The sequence below is a fragment of the Aspergillus foveolatus genome (genome assembly GCF_047715535.1).
Source record: "Aspergillus foveolatus strain CBS 279.81 unplaced genomic scaffold BDW70scaffold_18, whole genome shotgun sequence".
NCBI classification, from domain to species: Eukaryota; Fungi; Ascomycota; class Eurotiomycetes; order Eurotiales; family Aspergillaceae; genus Aspergillus; species Aspergillus foveolatus.
Genome location: NW_027396082.1, coordinates 421,222 through 441,874, shown reverse-complemented (window position 1 = coordinate 441,874; position 20,653 = coordinate 421,222). Strand labels below are relative to the sequence as shown.

The 20,653-nt window shown below is 52.7% G+C and overlaps 6 protein-coding genes across 6 annotated transcripts; 4 read left to right on the top strand and 2 right to left on the bottom strand.

Moving 5' to 3' along the window:
• The first annotated feature begins 163 nt into the window (after positions 1-163).
• Positions 164-2,457, top strand: BDW70DRAFT_134578 (GMC family oxidoreductase). Its single transcript, XM_073736533.1, has one exon. The coding sequence runs from the start codon at positions 193-195 to the stop codon at positions 1,840-1,842; it is 1,650 nt and encodes a 549-aa protein (XP_073596998.1). The 5' UTR covers positions 164-192; the 3' UTR covers positions 1,843-2,457.
• Positions 2,458-2,785: 328 nt separating this feature from the next.
• Positions 2,786-3,817, top strand: BDW70DRAFT_33534 (uncharacterized protein). Its single transcript, XM_073743788.1, has 4 exons — positions 2,786-3,128; positions 3,184-3,282; positions 3,339-3,418; positions 3,478-3,817. Exons 1-4 carry the CDS (start codon positions 2,903-2,905, stop codon positions 3,778-3,780), a joined length of 708 nt encoding a protein of 235 aa, XP_073596997.1. The 5' UTR covers positions 2,786-2,902; the 3' UTR covers positions 3,781-3,817.
• On the bottom strand, positions 3,515-4,726 carry BDW70DRAFT_167324 (oxidase ustYa family protein; the record flags this gene model as incomplete). The annotated part of the gene is made up of 4 exons (XM_073742198.1): positions 3,515-4,106; positions 4,183-4,301; positions 4,360-4,485; positions 4,543-4,726. The coding sequence occupies 4 exons, from the start codon at positions 4,724-4,726 to the stop codon at positions 3,825-3,827; spliced, it is 711 nt and encodes a 236-aa protein (XP_073596996.1). The 3' UTR covers positions 3,515-3,824.
• A 254-nt stretch (positions 4,727-4,980) lies between these two features.
• On the top strand, positions 4,981-6,278 carry BDW70DRAFT_33529 (class I SAM-dependent methyltransferase). The gene has a single exon (XM_073743787.1). It carries the CDS (start codon positions 5,014-5,016, stop codon positions 6,079-6,081), a length of 1,068 nt encoding a protein of 355 aa, XP_073596995.1. The 5' UTR covers positions 4,981-5,013; the 3' UTR covers positions 6,082-6,278.
• An 814-nt stretch (positions 6,279-7,092) lies between these two features.
• Positions 7,093-11,220, bottom strand: BDW70DRAFT_159175 (CHAT domain-containing protein; the record flags this gene model as incomplete). Its single annotated transcript, XM_073740652.1, has 1 exon — positions 7,093-11,220. The coding sequence occupies one exon, from the start codon at positions 11,218-11,220 to the stop codon at positions 7,093-7,095; it is 4,128 nt and encodes a 1,375-aa protein (XP_073596994.1).
• Positions 11,221-11,428: 208 nt separating this feature from the next.
• On the top strand, positions 11,429-12,383 carry BDW70DRAFT_167321 (uncharacterized protein; the record flags this gene model as incomplete). Its single annotated transcript, XM_073742197.1, has 1 exon — positions 11,429-12,383. Exon 1 carries the CDS (start codon positions 11,535-11,537, stop codon positions 12,381-12,383), a length of 849 nt encoding a protein of 282 aa, XP_073596993.1. The 5' UTR covers positions 11,429-11,534.
• Between the last annotated feature and the right edge of the window lie 8,270 nt (positions 12,384-20,653).

Genomic DNA, 20,653 nt, shown 5'->3' with positions numbered 1-20,653 from the left:
AGTGATACAGTAGACAGGAATTGAAGATAGGATTCCCAGTTACTTAAGGACTGAAACAAAGCCGATGCTCGGGCGGACTTTAGAGCTAAGGCCGAGTGTTCACTTTCTTTGTTGCTCAACCGTAGAATAACACTACACTTCTTCTTCCTTCCCATCATCTTCATTCATCAGCAATCCTCATCAATCTTCATCATGACCATCCCCGAGTTCGACTACATCATTGTTGGAGGAGGACTGACTGGCTGCGTCGTTGCCTCTCGACTCAAGCAGCACAGCCCTTCCTTGAACGTGCTGCTAATTGAAGCAGGCGTCGACCCCTCGAACAACCCCAACGTCAAGACCTACCCACCACTCTTCTCTCTACTGGGCTCCGACATCGACTGGAAATATTCCACTATCCCCCAGCCAAACACCGGGAACAGAATTCACTCCGTCCACGCTGGTAAGGCCCTCGGGGGTGGAACTACAATCAACTTCGGCGGCTGGAGTCGAGGAGACTCGGCCGACTACGATCTCTGGGCGAGAACTGTCGGAGACCAGCGATGGGGATACCAGGGCCTTCTGCCCTACTTTCGCCGGTCGGAGTCGTTCTTCGATCGCACGGCCAACGTCCAGGAACATGGCTTTGAGGGCCCTGTGCGCGTATGCGCAGTGTCTGCAAGTGATCCCAACAGGCAATATCCGTTGCGAGGGCCAGTCCGGGATGCGTGGATTGAGATTGGTGAACAGTACAACCCTGCACCCGGAACTGGCCGATTGTCCGGGGTGGTGGAATTCCTCGAGACCTGGCAAGGCGGAGAGCGTCAGGCTGCACACCAGGCCTACAGTCTTGATGGTCTACAGTGTATCACTGGGGCGACAGCTCACAAGGTAGAGGTTAGTGGGCCAGAGAACAGTGTGTCTGGCGTCCTCCTTGCAGATGGCCGTCGCTTTACAGCGCGAAAGGAAGTCATCCTGGCAGCTGGAGCACTGCGTACGCCCCAGCTTCTGATGTTGTCCGGAATCGGACCAGGGGACACCCTGGCCAAGCACGGGATTTCGTCTGTCGTTGAGGCTCCCGAGGTTGGCAGGAACCTCATCGACCATTTTGCGCTCTATCAGTTGTACAAGCTGCGCGAGCCAGAACGCGGCATTGCGCTAGGGAGCTCCAAGCTCTCTCACCCATCTTTTACCCAAGGCTTTCCCGTTGACTGGGCCGTCAACCAGAGAGTCCCCCGGGATGTGCTTGACCCGGCCGTGCAAAAGGACAAGGAACGTTTCGGTTCAAGCACCGATGAATCGGTCTTGATCCCGGGTCGACCTCTTGTCGAGACATTGATTCTGTACGCCCCGATTGGCATGCCCACTGATGGCAGCCTCCTCATGACGTCGGTCATGCTCCTCTCTGCAACGTCTCGTGGCACCGTCAGTATCAACTCAGCCTCGCCGACCGACCCGCCCCTCGTTGACTCCAACTACTACGACACGGAAACTGACCGGGCTGTGCTTACTTACGGTATTCGCCGTACGGCAAAAGCCCTGCTGGAAACCTCAGCTCTCGGGGAATACGTGGAGTGCGAGGTGCCCCCACCGGGCATGCCAGCTCTGACATCGCAATCTTCTGACGAGGAGTTCGACGCTCGTATTAGAGCTACGGGAATGGCCCATCACCATCCTGCGGGCACAGCCGCCATGGGTAAGGTTGTCGACACGGAGCTGCGCGTGATTGGGGTTCGGAATCTGCGGGTGGTGGACGCTAGTATCCTTCCCGTCAGCATAGGGGGTCATCCGCAGGCGACTTTGTACGCCGTTGCGGAGCAAGCTGCAGATCTTATCCTGCAGGCTGACGTGGAGAAACCATAGCCGAGCTTGTTCCATTCGTTATCTGAGTACCCAGAGTATAAGCTGCATTTTAGGGTTTCAAAATGTTTGTGAGTGGGGTCATAACGCTGATCAATACTGTAGGTTACACCTTACCCAGAGTATGAACTGCCCAACAATTACATGGCTATGGTACGGAAGTGGATTGGCCTACAGTAATACGAACGTTGCGAATAGGCAATCAATGATTGTAATTCTCGTACACGATACCCCAGGAGCATTATACGAGATTCATACGGTCGCACCACATTGAGCACCCAAACCCTCGCTGGTACTCTCTTGCCATTCTTGATCGCAGTCTATTCCGACCAGCTATTTCGGACATAATCATCGGCGTCCTGGACCCCTTCATCCCGCTGAACCTGCGGAGTGCGAACAATGCTTGCGTCTGTCTCTGGACAACGGTCAGCCAGAAGCCTTACGGTATGGGAAAAATACAGAACGACGTGCCTGGTTCAAGTTTGGTCGGAAGGCCCGAGGCAATGGCAAAGAGAGACAGCAGCATGGCTAGAGAGAGAGAGATGGAGACTGAAATACGCATGTTGACGGATGGACTTAGAGTCTGGCCACAGTTCTGTGAGGTCGAGCAGAGTCAGAGGAATAGGACGTTGGCTCTGAGAACTTCCTGTAAATGGGGTTGTGGGATGTACGCGCGGGCTCTTTTCTTCAAATATGCCGGTCCATCGTCATCTCAGCGGCTCCATCTCCTCCTCGGCCGAGGACGGGAAATGGGGCTGAGTCTCAACTTTATCCCTGCCTACTTGTTACACAGACAAGGGTCTTTCATTCGATCAGACCAGGCGATTGAGCCCCATGGGAGAGCGGGGTTGTGGTGTGCTGGCACAGCGTCTGTACCAGATTCATCTGCAGGATACTGCCCAAAGTTTGGCGTCCCGCATACGGAACAGACCAGCTGTCAGGAGTACGCTGGCATGGAGCAATAGCTAGCTCACTGTAAGCTGACACCGCCCAGGACACGCCGTCCATGAAGCGTTATCCCTCGAGTGTGAGGTGATGTTGGCCAATTCCCTACCGTTCCGCCATGCCTCGGGTATCCTCTGAAGCCTCGCAAGGAGCAAGACATGCTCTGCTGCATCACGATGAACTGCAACCGTGTTCAGACTGTCGAGAGTCGCGGTCCCGCCCTCGTACTGGAATTGCTGTACACCTCGCCCAGCTAACAGCGGTGTTCAGCATTGCTTTTCTTCTAGGGTTCTTCTACAGCGAAGTCAGGTCTGCGCGGATTCAAACGCAGGACGGGCTTTTGCGTATGTCTGCATTACAATCTCTTAATGAGTGTGCGCCAACCAAGAGACATTCTAGGACCTCCTGGAACTACTGAGACCGAATTCTATCTCAACCTGACCTTCTCGCAACGCCCAACTCCGGACGGAGAGAGGGCTTGGGCAGATCTTGTACCAAGCAAGTCTACACGCTCTTGCGATTTAACGTATTCTAACCTGCTCAATAATATCAAGTCGGCCGAGGCTTCGTCCACCATCCAGAAATTGCCCCTTTCATTGCAGGAATCACCGTCTTCCACCAACTCCATTGCTTGGTCTGCTCCCATTTTCCTCTTTCAAGCCTCGCCCGTTGCGGTTACTGATCCATGACCAGCACGCAATCCTAGTGTCGTACCACTCAGCGCTCGACGCCGCGAACTTGCAGCGAAACATCACTCCCCCCGACGACTTCCTCAACAAGACAGGAACGCGAATGGCCCCCAGCCATATCCGGCATTGCTTCGACTATATCCGGCAGACTATAATGTGCGCGGCCGATACGAACCTCGAGGTCCTTAATCGCGAAACACATAAGACGAGCGGATGGGGTCAACCCCGGATATGTCGTGATTATGAGAGTGTATTCAATTGGGCGGAGAAATGGGCGAACTCTTCGGATACAGGGCTTATCACATAGACTTTTCTGCGCAACATAGGAAACCAAAAGAATGCTCAATCTCGTTAGTCCTGTTTCAAGATAGAATAATTACTCATATCCACCATCCTCCCCCTTGCCCAGCCATCCAAGGTCTCCCAGTCCACACACTCGTGGTCACTATAGACCCTGCTGTAGGGGAGTCCGTCCTTCCACCGGAATGTCGCGAGCGTCGTGTCACCCCGGCACATGGCTGCCTCGCGCCAGTACTCGAGGCAGTGATCGATATGGGTGTTTTCACGGACGAGTTCGTCGGCGGTAATGTTGGGCATGTAGTGCGATAAGTGGAGATAGCGACGCACTCGTTTCTACTCAGATATTCAGACTCAGTATCAATACAGCACACAGTGAAATACGCAAAAACGGCCTGGGGCGGGTGCGCACCACGCAGTGCAACTCATGGTAGACAGCCAACTCGGCGATATACCCAGACCCGTCCGCAAAAGGGATGCTGGTGTCAGGGAGATGGGCGAGCTCTTCTGCGCTGATCTTGGCGGTCATCGCTAGACATAACCTCAGTACAAACGAAACTTCATATCAGATAACCAGGTCTGGGCCTACGCTCAAGAATATGTCTCCAGGCAGCATCAAGCTCAGCTCGAGGCTCCCCGGTGAATGGATTATGCTCGATATCCCGCATGAGGCGCTTCTTCACGTAGGTGATGGCACCATCGTCTTTAGCGGGTGCTGCCAGTGAGGACTACGATCAGCCTTGCTTCTGTCTATGTAATCAACGATACCTACAGTATGATAACTGCGGTCTGATACAGTCACTGCTCATCTGGCCTGAGAGCAGCCAGAGACCAAGGAGGACGATGTTTGACGCAGTGAGCAGGAAATAGGCGACATAGTGGTAAGGTAGGCGCTCTGGCTGTCCTCTTGTCAATGGCAAGAGGCTGTACCCTTTCCCTCTGCGGTTTCCCAGCATTGTTCGTCAAGAGAGGTGTAGTGTCCAGAGAGGATTATCAGTCGTGATTTCTTTTGTCTTACTGAGAGTGCATTCGGCTGCCTTCCCCAAACTGGGCAACCGAACCACTCCATGCAACTGGTCAGCGCGCAGCAGGGATAAGCCCTGTGTCATGCAGGGCCATGTATTGTCACGGTATCAAACAGAACCTGACCGTACATTCAGTACTGACATGACAGCTGTCTGGGAAGGCGATTGTGTTCCCTGTGCAAAATACTCAATCCTCGACTTTTGTAACTCTCGCCACAATGAGAGTCCTATCTCATTGCCCACAAAATTTTCCATTCAATCATCTCTCGCGACAATTCAGAACAACGGGCCTCAGCGACCATAAAAACGTCTGGAAACTCACCCAGCAAGACCACGGCAGTTACTGGACCGGCTATCTCTCCACGCGGCCCAAATACGCAGATTCCTTCTACGACCTCATTTACAACTACCACGCAACGCACTCGCGAAACAGAGACTCTCCTACGAGTCTGTCAGTGGCTCACGATGTTGGTGCTGGACCGGGCCATGTTGCTGAAAAGCTGGCAGCAAAGTTCTCGCATGTTGTTGTGAGCGATAACAACGCCAGTCACCTCGAGTATGCGAAGCGATTTCTCTCGCGAAGCGGTATCCCCCAGTCGAGCTTCTCTTATGTGTCCTCCAGAGCGGAAGAGCTCTCGTTAAAAGACCCGGGCAAAGCAGGGTCGGCCGACCTGGTCGCCTGCGCTCTGACGTTCCCCCTCCTCGACACCCTTCCGGCCCTCCACAGCTTCCACACCCTCCTCAGGCCCGGCGGAACGCTCGCAATCTGGTTCTACGGCCGCGCACACTTTGCAGAGCCAGAGTACGCTCGGTCCTGTCAGCCACTCCTCGACGAGATTATCGACAACCACTACGCAGGTGTGATCCAAGGCCATGGCAGCGAGCATCTTGCGCAGTGGAAGTGTGTTGCGGAGCGGATCGCTTGCTGGCTGGATTATATTCCATTCTCGGAGACAGAATGGGCAAATGTGACGCGATATAAATGGAATACTTCGTGGGCTGGGTTGGCGTTCTTTACCGAGAGGGCCTGTGGGTGCCCGCTAGATGCGCTGCCGAGTGAGACCAAGCAAGGGGAAATCGTGATTGAGCAGGAGGATAGAAAGATGTGGGAGATGAGCTGGGACATCAATGAGCTCAGAGAGTTCGTAAAATTTATCTTCCCCTTCGAGAGGATGGATGACGAGCCGGTGAGGCCGTTGTGGGAGAAGTTGGAGAGAGAGGTCGGATCTGGCCAGCAAAGACTGTTTTCATGGCCGGCAGTCTTGATTCTGGCGACGAAGAAGTAGGTGATGGCTGAGAGGAACTCCTATGTCCTGGAGACTCGGGCCTACTGATCATTATATCGTAGGCACAGAGATCTACCCTGCACATATTCTATGGCAATAACAAATAACGAACATCAACAACCTCACATGCCTAACTTCGTTAATGAAGAAACCTAAAGGTGCGGACAAACGCGTCTCTACTTTCCACTCTCTTCGCCATAAGTCAATGGAGTTCTGTTTACATCGGGTTTTCACGCATCCACATCAGCTTTTAAAAGGATCCTTACTGCCTGGGCTCACCACCACGGTCAGCTTTGTCTTATCGGAACCCTGGGCTATGGAAACGCGGACAATCACCAAATTTCCAGCTCTTGCAGTCCAGAAGAAAGCTGCCATGTCCTCGAAATCTAAATGTCTATGCTATCGTTTCTTCCAGCAATAATGCAATGATATCCGCATGGCCTCGTTCGACAACAATAAATGTCAACGGCGTGAAGCCCATAGGGTCAGCCAGTCCACGTTGTACCCACGTCCATTTCCTAAAGGATACTTGACTGCACCCCTTGGTCCTGCAATGGCAGCGTTGCGTAGTCACTCCTGAATTAAGCCGTGGGGTCATATTTTGGCTGGCATGTCCTGTTAGTACATAACATGGCGCATCTCCACACCCGCCGTAAGGAAAAACATCCAACAGGCCGGTATGCCGTTGATTGCCGTTATATGGACGTCGGCTTCGGGATTTCTGGTCATCAAATAAACAATATCGATTGAGCTTTCCAGTCATTATAGCCATCAGTCGATAACAGAAACAGAGTTCTGCTGTGCATGAACCCAGCTTTGGGCGCAGCCGCTCAGACTTAAAATGCCAGTCTCTCATCCTATCAGCTGAGTCTAATGCTATCTTCCAGTCGTCTCCGTAGTCTTCCTGCGGAGTGAAACAGCCCATATACCTGCAGCATTACAGTCTTCTGCAATAAGCAATGTATAATGTGTATAGCTAGCCGTATGATATAAGCAGAACAACCACGCGATTCACGCCCCCATATGAATGAAGGGAACCCAAGAAAGAACATCATTGCTCCGGGCCACCCGTTTAGTACTTCTATATCGCTTCAGAGCTTCATGCAGAGCATGGGCAATATTCGTACTTAAGTTCTCGCCCGCAGCTACTCGCCGACCCAATTGCTCGTAGAACAGTCTAGACACGGCCACAGCGGCAATATCGCGAATTTCCCATAGTGTCCCGACGACGTGCGGAAAACTAATGAGCTGGAAAGCGCTTGCAATATGGATCACCTCGTCCAAGAGATCTTCTGAGGAGTTTTCAGCCGTCGAGCAAGCAGAGAGGTATGCGAGTTGCGCCTTGTCGTGGTTAATGCTTGCCAGATCTTGCACGGTGAGATTGGACACAGGGGTTGCGTTGTCTCTTTCTGCATCGTCGGTCTCATATCCTGATGGTTGGGCGAGTATGAGAGCGCTCTTTGAGGGATCCACCGCATTAGATTCTCCATGGCATGAGAAGTGCAGGAGGTGACTGTTGGGAAGCTGTGACAGAACGTCTGCTCTGGAAGGCTTGTGTAGGATCCTGTACGAGACAATATCTTTCAGGCTATCTTCGATTGCCTGTATTTCTGCCTCACTGTCCAGGTCTTTCTGATGTTCTTTCTCGGGTGCAGGGACGACGAGCATCTTCAGGCCGACGTCTTGCGAGCGTTCGCAGTGCCTGCTTTGAGAAAATCTCAGGACCTGAAGGGTTGCGACGTAACTGGAGACGACATAATCCATTGCTACTGTCCCATTTCCGTCGCCGGCCGCATGCATGGGAAAAAGGCCCATGTAGCCGCTTGTCATCCACCAGATGCGCGGTAAGGCAATATCAGTCTCAGAATGACGGCGATCGGTATACAGATTGAGCTCTGTTAGTACGGGTAGCACGGCAGTATTCCACAACCACTGCAAGATGTTCTGAAGCTCTTGATTTCGTTGTTTCCTCGTGCTTGCTCGACCCTTCGAAAGCTGGTTCTTACCGATAACCTTTGGAACATAGGTCTTGACGTCCTGAAAGTGAAGCCTCTCCAATCGAATGCTTGTGACACCTGTACTGGTAATCAATATCGCATCGCTTCGGTGTTCGGTGACGTTAAAGGTCACGATCGGTCCAGAGGAGGCAAGCGAGATATAGTCCTGTTCAGACCAGCGTTCAAGGAAGTGCTCAAATCCGGGCACTGCACGGATCCTGTCTTCTAGCTCCTCAAGATTTCTTAAACAATCGGCCCGCTCAAGACCAGCAGTATTGATACGAGATGGGATTTGGCGCAGTCTCCGTGTGGAAACGGGCTGGGTAGTTTCTGCCACCTTTGTGAGCGACGATGCTATGGGGAGTAAGATCCGCCGACGGAGCTGAGCGTATTCTCGATAGAGTGCAGGTTCTGATTCTTTCAGAGCAGAAATGTCTGCCTTGAGGTCGACAGTGAGGCCAGCAATGACTCCTCTCCCAGCCTCCAATATCTGCAGGGCGCTTGCCGGCGACCCGTCTACTTGAAGGACAACGGAGGCGGCCAGTGATGTGAAGTGGGAGATGTTCTTTAGCAGATGTTGCTGGTCAGCTCTGTTCATCCAGCGAGGAACCAGCAGTGGAAAGAGCGCTACAACATCCCTTGCGACTGAATTTGCAGCGCTCCAGGCCCCGTCTCTGACACAGGAGTGGAAGGCATGTTGGCCCGCCTTGATGCGGTCCAGGGGAGGAGAATTCTCGTGGTGTAGGGCCTCAATGAGCAGAGATACAGGCCTATGTCCTTCTGCAAGAATGCTGCCCGCGTCGTCCGGAAACTCCTGCATGAGAATTGCTACCAAATCCAGGTACATTGCGCGATTCGGGTGGCTTTCAGGGGCCACATCCAGCACTTTCCATGCGATTTTAAGAGCCTCAGTAATATTCCGTGACTCTCCTCTGTGCCGGTAAAGGTCGGCCAGGCTGGCACTGACATTATAGAGAGCGATGTTCCGTTCTGGGTTATCATCAGGAATGAGTCGGACAGCTTTGCGTTGTACCTCTATTGCTGTTTCAAGGTCTCCCAGCGAGTTCGTAACACCAGAACGCATTCTGAGTAATAGCCCAAGGCTGTTCAGAATGCTGACTTTCGTGGGATCTTCATCAGTGTACAGCTCCAACGCTTCATTCGCGGTTGTGATTGCTTCCTTCAACGTCGACACGTCACTATTTCGTTCGAAGAGATACCCAAGCTGATCACAAAAGACCTTTAGACACACCACCCGCCCGATTTTGTTGCTCTCAGGCATGTTGGCTTTGCACTCTTGCATTAGGTGGATCGCTTCCTCCAGATCAACAAGCGCACCTAGCTGCTCATAGCGGTGGGTAAGCTGCACGCTTAAGCTGTGCAGGATGTCAACCCGGTCAAGACGACCAAGCGAGACTGTGGCAAGGGCATCTTGGTTGATGCTGATAGCCCTTTCTAAGTCGGAAAGTGATCCCACAGCCCGATATCGCGTCTCAGAGGCAAGACTCAAAAACCAGAGGCAATATGGAGTTTGGGGGTGTCCCGGCGAGAGCAACTCAATTGCCTTCTGCGCAAGCTCAATCGAGCGTTCGATGTCGCTTTCATCATTGCTAAAAGTGTAACGTTCTTTGAATCGGCGACTGAGAGTGCATAGCTGAAGGGGTCGATCACGGCCGTGAGGCAGGTCAGTCTCCATGGCTTGCTGAGCCAATGCAGTTGCAGAATCAAAGTGCTCCTTCGACCCTGACTTCATGTACTTAGAGTACTGAAAGTCACTGATATCCAGCATCAGATCAATTCGCCGGGGGTCATCTTGCGCAACGCTCTCCAGGACCTCTAGCCCTAAAGAGATTGCACGGTCTAGATGCATCACCTCACCGGAGTATTCGAAGCGGCGGTTCAAGGCAAGAGCCAAATGCCACTTGAACTGAGCCGTATCAAGATCATTGCTATTTCTCATGGAGGCGGAGGCGTTCAGGGTCTTCCGCACCCATTTCAAAGACTGCTTCAAGTCTCTCATTTCGCCGCTGAAGTCGAACTTCTGCCCATACAATGTTCCCAAGTGGTCCCAATGTGTGAGCAACCGAGGGTCTTTCTGGGCAATAGCCTTAACAGCGCTCTTTTCCAGCTTGATCCCCTTGTGTAAATCTTTCATATCCCCTAGTCGCATGAACCGGTCCGCCAGCAGAAGGCTGACGTTGTGAAGCAGCTCTGGCCATCGTGAGTGACCGCGAATCAGTTTGGCAGCAGCACGTCCAAGATTAATTGCTTCTTCGAGGTCTCGCAGACTGTCGGAGACTGTGAATCGCCGCCCGAGCGCGTTGCTAAGGTTTTTTAGGTATAGGGAGCGTTCAATTGGATAGTCCTTATGAAGATCATCCTTTCCATACTCATCACCATCTTCTTCCTCTTCTTCCTCTTCTTCCTCTTCCTCCTCTTCCTCCTCTTGCTCATCATCGTCTCCATCGGTTGTTGGGCGCCCAGGAATAACCAAGTCCACCGTTCTTCGTGCACAATCAACAGCTCTATCGATATCAGCTGGGTCTCCTAGTCTCTCGAACCGTCGCTCGTAACAAATGCCCAGGTTACCCAGGAATATCACGAGGTCCGCCTTGTCCTCGGCCGTCTCTACTGCCTCATGTGCCATCCGCGTTGCCGTCTCCAAGTCATCCAAATCCCCCAGCTTGGTGTAGCGGTAACCATAGAGCAGACAGAGACTATTCTTACTCTCTGCCTGGTCACCTGGACAGCTGAGATCGAGTGCCTGGCGTGCAGCCGTGATGCCGCGTTCCAGATCGTCGATATCCTGACTCCACTCAAATCGATCGCTGAGAAAAGTAGCCAAGTTATTGAGCACTCTAACATGTAGTGAACGCTCGCTAACGGTCTGCAGCGACAGTATGACGAGATCAATTGCCTCGGAGATATCCTCAACATTGCGGCACGCCTCGAACCGCTCTCGAAGTCGGTTTCCAAGGTCGTTCAGGTAGATGAATCGCTCGTGAGGCAGCGAAATCTCTAGCGCCTGTCGGGCGTGACCTATCGAAGCCTCGAGATAGTCTGTCTCGCCTGTTCGGTAGTAATCTTCTAGTAACTCTCGTCCTTGCAAACCCAGCTGCGCAGCTACGCGGGAGCCATTCATCGTGGCAATATCGTGCATTTAGGTAGGAAAAGATGTCCGAGTCGCCCGAGCTGCGTTGAATAGACGATCCAGGGGGGAACTACTCCAGTAAGCGCCTAGTGCTGTACTGGCACACCCCCTGCAGGAAGCTAAGGTGAATAGCGCTGCTATATGGCACATCGTGCTAGTCCTCGTTAGATCCTGTTAAGTGCCATATCACGCAAAAGAGGGGTAATGCACACGCAATCAACCGTCTAAACATATCAATAGATCTTGCTTAAGCCTCCAATATAAGATATCAGCTCCTGTTTCTCGCTCGTTAGTGACACCCAAACATGGCACCACAGACGATCCTCGGCCACTCATTTTTCTCTCCAAAGGATGTCCATCTCGCCAGCCTGATCCCCAACATCAGAGACATCGACCTTGACGCGCTAGAAAGCGTCATACCTTTACAAGATACAGATTTCACCATCAAGGAGATCGATAACTTCACGAGCGCGTTCGGCAGCCAAATCGATAACAATTTTCAAGCATTGCTCTCTCGAATAGTCACTTGGACAATCAAACGAACCGACGAAGCAAAAGCCACCCTGGCAGCGCGCAAGGGTCGGGTCTATACCCTACGCAAACCAAGTTCATGGTTCCGGCGCCTGTGCGAAGAGCTTCAGGTACGGACCTGGTTGCAGGAGCAGATCGAGGATGGGAATCATGATGGCGTTTATTTTGTTGTCGGTCTGCACACCCTTTTCGATGCGGCTATTTCAGACGGGCTGGCGCTGGCGTCGAATTTTGGGGGTGGCATTGCAGTGTCTGCACCTGCAATGCCAGCAGGCACCGACAATATAGCACCACTCCAAGATCCCGGGCAAATTGCACTGTCAGCAGGTCTTGAACGGTCTCGCAATACATCCCACAGTTGCACGGTCCCGGGAGAACAGATATTCGCACTTCGGCTGAAAAAGGTAATCCTGCGCACCTGGTCGACGCAGGATGTTGCCAATGTGCGTCTGGAGCAACATAGCCATTGGATAATGGCCTCTGATAATCGAGGCTCTGATAACGACAGCTCCGAGCTGCTAGAGGCTTTTCTAGAGGGCGATTTAGGAGATGACGACGTCAACGAGGACTCAGCAAATGATTTGGCGCCTGCTGCTGGTCAATATACATTTTCTGTTCTATAACGCAATTCCCCGCTAGAGGGTGGTTAGAGTCATCAAGTAGTTCAACTGTTAGAGTACCCTGTCTATCAAAGGATGTATTCCCGCTGCCTTAAGTTCGCTTGAGTATCTGGACTATAAGGGCTTGCTTCCGCGCAGTGGGATAGGCTATTAAGAAGTCATGCTTGTCGATATAGTTGGCCCTAAGCACATCTTTGCCTGGCGAGCTTTCATATTCCTGCTCTAATGAACCAAAGCAACCAATAGCTACCGCTTAAAGCAGATTGAATCGATAGAGAGGCATGCAGATGCACACGATATTGTTTTCCTCACACAACTCTCAAATTCAGGCGTTAGATGACTCCCATGACTGCCAAGACAAGTAATCAAGACCCCTACAGTGCGCGCAGTTGTTACAGGAACAAAGCACTTCTCAAGCGACTGAAGGTAGTTGACCAGTTATCTAACATTTGCGCTTACACCAATCCCCCAATGAGTCTAAATCATATTCCTCAAACCACCCCTCAAAGGGCTTTCCCTTGGAATAATGCACGAAAGAACCCTGAATCCTCTGATGTATGCAGCTAACGGCGTAACCCATTCCGCTAGCCTGGGCGAATAATATGGGCCTTTCCGGTATATCTAATGTGTAGCTGCCCTAGTAGTTGATATAAGACCCATAAAAATCCTGTCTCACCCTCTTCGTCTGAAAGCTGTGCTTTATCTCACTGTCTTAGGACGTTGGACCACTGCTTTATGATATTAGGAACTCGCAGTGAGCCCCCTAATACTGTTATCGAGCAATGCGACTTTGGAGCTATCATGGCGCCTGACAATCCTGGAGGATTTTGTTGATGAAACTGATATTAACCTACATTTAGAGACATGAAAATAACGTACTTATTGCAGATTGGATGCAACAAGAAGCTTAGTGTCACTTATCACGATCTATACCCGTAATATGTTATCGCTATACCCTTAACCGTTGAATATTTAGGATAACGATCGGGAGTGATCACATGGTGTGACTGTTGATAGACTCCAACTTAGGAATATAGGTAGTAGAGGACACCCTCTCCTGACTCTTTTAAACTACTCTCAATGATACTCACAAATACAAGAATCCAGTTAAAAACAATACTGCCTACGCCCGTCACAGATCAGGCTGTTCTAGCCAGGCCCGATATCAGCTTCTGATATGGTACCTTAATCCCCTTGTTGAAGCACAGAAACTGTTGACACGAAGAGGGCCAGGAGAGTAAATCAATCAATAGTGAGTGAATCACCTTAATGGTGTGAGTGAATCATTTTCAATGAGCGGATTACCTGACTAGCCTGCTCACCGTCTATAGCAGCAACGTCCGGATCAGCCAGGAAGGAGGCGCTCGTATTTTTCCACGGTAGATCCACTCTAGGTATGAGGACCACTCTCTACTACAGAGTAGGTAGCTAGATACCTAGGAGAGCATAAGCATACTATCCAAAGTAGAAATCTACAACTAGCCAGGTCGAGGCAAAAGCCGACCATGAAGACCACAATTCGTCACAGACCCGCTGCCTGAATGGGATCGCGATTGCGGGTGCTGCCCAATGAGCCGCGATAGAGTCACTGCCATCCTCAATGTTTGAGTCATAGAGCAGAGCAGCTAAAGCAGAGCAGCTGGAGAACCAAGTACCAGGACTACCACTGCTAACTAAACGAGCCGTCTGTCCGGGCCAAACAGGAACAAAACACGGTGTGACCGTGGCTCGACGTTGTTTACCGAGGAACCCGCGCAGTTCCACGGCTCTGGATTGTTTTGCTCCACAAAATAAAAACACTGCTTTGGATCAAGTCGGAAGAGTTTTCTTCTGCAGGCAAAACCAAGATATGCAGCCCTTTCGCCGATGTTGGCTGTGACGGCGATCCGGAGTATCGACTGCCACTGTCACCGGATGTGCAGAAGTGGAGATATATACAAGTCATGCCGATTATGTGCTTTAGTCCTGCATGATCCTGCGAAACACCCTGCCATTGCGGCCTCCGATCGGACAAAAGCAGGTTCTGTTTAGTGAATCTTGAAGCAAGACAACGCATGTGCTTGGATATGTCTTGGGTCAGTAACGACTCAGGATACCTTGGAGGTGTAGACTTAGCAGGACTGCCCTCTGAGTAGCACTGTAGCATGATCGCTGGGTGGGGGTCCTCAGCCAGCAATGGTGCCACCTCGAGCCTCTGACGATTCATTCTTTATGACGATTCATTCACCAAGCTTGCTCAGGCTTGTGATGATAGCCCCTCAATGATTGCCCATTTTCCCTGTATCTCATGTTAAATGTAACATATTTGACCAAGACCACGCATAATATAGCGAATGATAGACCAGATCACCTCGGGCGCACCACTTGGGCTCGAAAAGTATACTGAGAAGAGTTGACAGAAGAGTTGTTGCACGGCGCGTGATTGGTGCCCTCCAGGCGCCAACTCACCGCATTTTCCAGAATTGGGTGCGACGATCTGCATCGCTATCGCGACAGACAAGAAAAAAGACAAAAGACAACTCAGTCTCCGACTAAAAGATTTCTTTGACCCATTGTTTGGTTGAGGTTCGATCAGTGTGGGCTGCAGTCAACGGGTCCTGCAGTATCCCCATCAGCTCTTTTGAACCAGCTACTGTATTCCGGGGGCCGGCTGTAAGCTGGCTGTAAGCTGCAAGCACCCTTCGAGTCGATACCGGGCCGATGGGCGACTGCGATTGTTTAGAGCTGCCCAATGCAAGCAAACCATAATAGAGATCACTGTGGTGATAAGTGCTGCAGCCCCGCCCGCTAACGGCCTGCTCCACTAGCAGGGAGCTAGTCACTGCCTAAAGAGGTTGGCCCTCGGTGTCTGAGCGACTCTGCCGCCTGTCGGTGGTGGAGACCTGGGCAGTTTGACTTTTTTTTTTCCTCCCCGTGCTCTCTGAGGTTTCCCATCGTCCATTCTCCCCCTCCTCTGATCTTTGATAGCACTCCTCATCCATTTTCGAAGGCTTCTTCCCATCTCATCGCTCCTCCATCACCTCGTCTCCCGACCTTAACTCTTTAATCCTCTATTGACAGTGCCAAGTTGAGCTTGGGACGTCGCCTCGTCTACACCCCGCCCCCTCGTCGTGTGCCTGTACATTATTCCTCCATCTCGTCTAGGATACCCCAGTGTGGTCTTGTTATTGTTGAGATTTCTCAAGCTTGATTTCAGAATTCCGCTCGCGCGTCTGTACTCTTTGTCTGATTTTTAGCGAATCTCACGACCGTTTACGATAATAATGGCCGCTCAAGTTGGTGAAGCCGTCGCTGTCCCCATTGCGGATGAGCAGTCGAAGGACGGTAGGTGATCCAATTCGATCCGAGATCTTTAGGGGCCATTGCTAATAAGATTTGGGAATCAGGTACCACAAGTAGCGTCGCTCCCGCCATTTCTGCGGACGAAGCCGTTGAGCAGGTGGCTGAAAAGGCGAAGGAGCTGGCCAAAGACATTGGAGCCGTCCCCGCCGAGGATAAGAATGATGCTCCTGTGCAGAATGGCACACATACTGAGGAGGACAAGGAACGTGGTGCGGAGCAGAATCCCGGTGTCGACGAGAAGCCGGAGCCAGCATTGGAGCTGCTGTCCAGGCCGGATGGCCCCGAAGCCGAGCCGGCTGTCGTTGTCTCCGAGAAGCCCGAATCGAACGGCGTCACACCCGAGCAGGCTCCAGTCGCTGAACCGACATCAACCGAGGTCAAGGCTGACAAACCTGCTGTCGAGGAAAAGTCGGAGCCTGTCCTGGAACTGTTGAATCGACCAGATGGTGCGGCTGACGAGAAACCATCCGTGGCCGAGCCAGCGACGACTGAGATCGCGTCTGAAACACCAGTTGTTGATGCTCCGACTGTTGAGGGATCATCTAAAGACGAAGCCGCAGAGGAGAAGGTTAATGAGCCTGTTGAGGAGTCACCCGCAGAAAGCAAGTCAACTGAAACTCCGGCTGCAACCGAGCCCGTTCAGGAAGCCACAAGCGCTACTCCCGCTGATGAGGCTGAAGCTAACTTAAAGACCGAAACTTCGGCAGAAACCGAGAAGGAGCCAGTCGCTGAGAAAGCGGCTGCTGCTGACGAGCAGTCGGTCGAGGAATCCAAGCCAACAGAGCCGGAGGCAACGCCTGCAGCTGCAGTGCCGGCGGCTGAACCCGTCCTGGAAGCTGAACCCGAAAAGCAGGAATCTTCGGCTGAGAAATCTGCCGAAACAACTACTGAAGAAACTAAGGCAGCCGTGGAATCGGTCGAGGAACATACACCCGAAGCGCCTGCTGCAGAACCGACGCCGGAAGCCGAAAGCACACCTGCCGAGTCCGAAACCGTCAAGGAGCCTGTGGCTGAGCAACAGGCTGCCGAATCTACGGAGAAGTCTTCTACAGAAAGCGCCGCGGAGGCAAAAACCGAAGAGCCTACGGTGGAGGCAAAGTCTGCTGACAAGGAGCCTTTGAAAGAAACCAAGGCTGAAGAAGCCACGACCGAGTCTCCTGCCGTCGATGCCGTGGAAGAAGCCCCCAAGGCCTCCGAAGAACGGCTTACTGAAGGTGCTGCTGAGCAGCTGACCCGGGAAGCCGCAGTCGAGGGATCTGCTCCCGAAACTCTTTCCTCAGAGACCGTCGCCGCCGAGGAACCAGTTACCGAAGCAGTGACTGAGGAGCCCAAGGCAGAGGAAACCGCGGCACCAGCCGAGTCCATCGAGGCCCAAAAAGAGGCTGCAGAGGGGAGCAAGGTGGAAGAGCCCGCTGTCACCCCTGAAACTGCTGAGCCTGTCAAGGAAGCCGCAGAGGACTCTAAAGCTGAAGAGGTGGCAACCGCTACTGACGCTGTTGAATCTGTGGAGACCGCAGCCGTTGAGCCTGCTGTCGAAGCGGAAGCCGCAACGGAGGAGGCCAATGCAGAGGAATCGACCACTGTCGACGAAGTCGCTGAAACCGCAAAGGAAGTCGCTTCTGAAGAGCCCAAGACTGAGGAACCCGTCGCCGCTGCTGAAACCGTCGATGAGCCCGCAAAGGAAGTCGCTTCTGAAGAGCCTAAGAGTGAGGAACCTGTCGCCGCTGCTGAAGCTGTCAATGAGCCTGCAAAGGAAATTGCAAGTACTGAGCCCGCAGAGGCGGCTGTCCCTGAAAACCCCGTTTCAACCGAGGAACCTGAGAACGAAGCCACGACCGAAGAGCCAAAGCCCGTAGAAGCCGTTGCTGAGCCTGTGATTGAACCTGCAAATGTGGCAGTCGAGACTGAGGAGTCGAAGGAAGCCACAGAAGCCGCCGGCGAATCTACTGCTGAACCTGCAAATGTGGCAGTTGAAACTGAGGAGCCGAAGGAGGCCACAGAAACCGCCGCCGAATCTGCTTCTGAACCCGTTAAGGTAAACGCCGCCGTCGAGGATGTTTCAGAAGCACCGGCTGCAGAGAAGGAAGCTTTGACTGAGCCTAAAACTGAGGAGCCCATCGCCACTGCGGAATCTACGGAGGCGCCGGGTAAGGAGACCGTGGTCGAAGAGTCAGCCGCAGATTCGGTAACAGAGTCGAAGGACGTACCTGCCGAGGGAGCCACAGAGGCTTCCGAAACTGAGGTCCCAGCAGTGCTAAAATCCTCAGAGGAAGCGGCGGACAAGGCTGTCGCTGAAGCTCCAGTGGACTCCAGGCCAACAGAAGAGCCTGTGGAATCCGCAACACAGGAACCCGCAGCCGAGACCGCTGATGCACCATCGGCGACTGAACTCGCCACTACCGAATCATCTAAAGAACCAGCAAGTGAGGTATCCACTGAAGTGCCTACCGTGAAGACCGTGGTGACGGAAGAAGTTACCGAGGCTGCCTACGATAAGCCCGCGGAAGAGCAGCCGGAAACAGTAGATGGCGCCTCTGAAAAACCAGTTGACGCAGAGGCTCCAGGCGAGACTCAGTCCACCGCAACACCGGAGGCAATCGCCGCAGCGCCCACTGAAAAGCCTGCCACTGAGGAGGCTGTATCCGAAATTCCCGTAGAAGGGGTTTCTAAGGAAGAGACTACCGTGGGCGAGCTTGGCACCGAGAAACCCGATGAAGCTGCTGCACCTGAGGTATCTGAGGTTGAGGTTGCCGAGGAGAGCAAGACACCAGAGACCAGTCCTGCAGAGATTGCTCCCGCCGAATCCACCGACGTTACTCTGGAAGCCAGTAAAACAGAACCTGCTCCCGCTGAAACTGCTGAAAAGGTGCTGCCTGTTGAAAAACAACTCCCCGATGAGACAGCAGCTCCAGCCAATGTCGAGGAACAACCTACTGGAGAACCCTCCGCAACAGATGCAGTTAACGCTACCGAATTGACTTCTGCAGAACCTGCTTCAGAGCCAGTGCCGGAGGCGGCCACGGACGACACTACCGCGACTGCTCCTGTTGTTGCAGCAGAACCCGAGATTGAGCCTACTGCTGCTGAGGCTGCACCGAATGCTGCTGAAGAACAGAAAAAGGAAGCTGCAGCCGAGGAGCCAGATAGCAAACCGGTGGATGAGGACTCCTCCACTGCTGTCGAGGCTACACCAGCTGAGACTGAAAAGGATGAGCCTGTAACCGAATCTGTCACTGAAAATGCTGTTGAAGCCGACAAGGTCGAACCTGAAGCTGTCGAGCCGTCGAAGGACGCGTCCCCCGTGGAAGTCGTCGAAGAGCCTGTCGCAGAAGCAGCTACAGAAACGACTGCTGCTGAGGAAAATACGCCAGATACAACTGAAAACGAGCCCGCTTTCATTAAGAAAGAGGTTACCGAAGCGGCTGAGGCAAAGATTGATGAGGCGGTAGTTGAAGAGCCAGTGGCCCAGAAACCCCCGGCGGATGCTCCTGCAACTGAGGCTGGTGCATCAACTGTTCCCCACGAAACGAGTGAGGAGGTCGAAGCCCCTTCAAAGCCAGCTGCCCCTCTGGACGAAGCAGCTATTGCCGAAGCTCCCGCAGTCGCGTCTGAGGAGCAGAAACTCGACGAAGTCAGCGCATCCGAAATCAAGCCGGAGACTATTCAGCAAGCTCCTGAAGAAACAACGCCGGTCGCCGAGCAACACCCCCCTGCTCCTGAGCCAGTTGAATCCGAGGTTGAAGTCAAGGACGTTGAAGTTCAGCCCGTCGTGAGCGTGGCTGCCACAGAAGAAACAACCGCCGAAAACCCCGACGCTTCGGCTGCTGGTGCAAGCCAGGAAGTACCCGCACACGTCGAGGAAGAGAAAGTCTCCAAGGATCAAGACAGCTTCCCCACCTCTGAGGTCATAGCTGGCGGCGCTGCCGCTGCCGCTGCCGCTGCAATTGTTGCCGGAGCATCCGCTGTTGCGCACAAGGAAGAGCCTGCAGCAGCTCCTGTAAAGGAAAGCGAGGTTCAGCCAAGCCAGCACGAGACCGATAAAGATGCTGCCACCCTACCTGCGCAACGTCAGCCATCTGTCACTGATGAACAGCCTGAGGCTGACCCTGCACTGGCTGCGCTGGCTGGCGATGGTGAGGCGCTATTGAAGAAGTTGGAGCAACCATCCTCAGAGCAACTTCCTGTTCATACAGAAAATGCTCCGAAGGCTCCTGAGAATGCGAACCAAGAAAACCAGACACAGACTGCCACAGAGAGTGGCCCGTCCGCGACACTTCAGCCACCTTCGACCACGGAAGAGACTGCGGACGACGCAGCGGCGAGCAAGGGAGATGATTCGCGATCCCCAAGCCAGAACCGGTCAGTCACTGCTGTTTCTCTTAATCACAAGAATGACAGCTGGTTGAAGAACATCCTGCGTGCTGTGTTTGTTAATTTCATTGGTTCTATATTTGCACCCTTCCGCCGCCGTGGGAGGGCGAACTAGAGAATGTTTCCGATTTGATGTGTTGGAGAAATAATTTGCAATCTGTTATGCTTTGTCTTACTTGGGCTAATGTGATTCAGGGACCTGTTCTTGATGATCGTTGTTGCTGCTCCTTTCCTAGCCTTCCTCTGGCAGGCTCTATATACCCCAGGAAACGCCTAATCCCCCAAACTGCGTGTTTGTGCCACTCATTTGATTTGACGAATTCCCTGTATTTGATACCAAATGACGAATGTACTGGATGCCCAATTACTCTACTCAGTCCATATCCACTCTTTGAAAATGGCGTGTCCGTGCATCACTTATCAGGCAGGCAGGCTAACCGAGTCGGCTGCCCGCGCGGATGCAATGATGACTTGATGTTAATGATAGTTGATGATAACGAAGACCATTATTTGACCTCCTTTTCTCGCTCAAGATGCGTAGATCCAATCCTCAGTGCTGC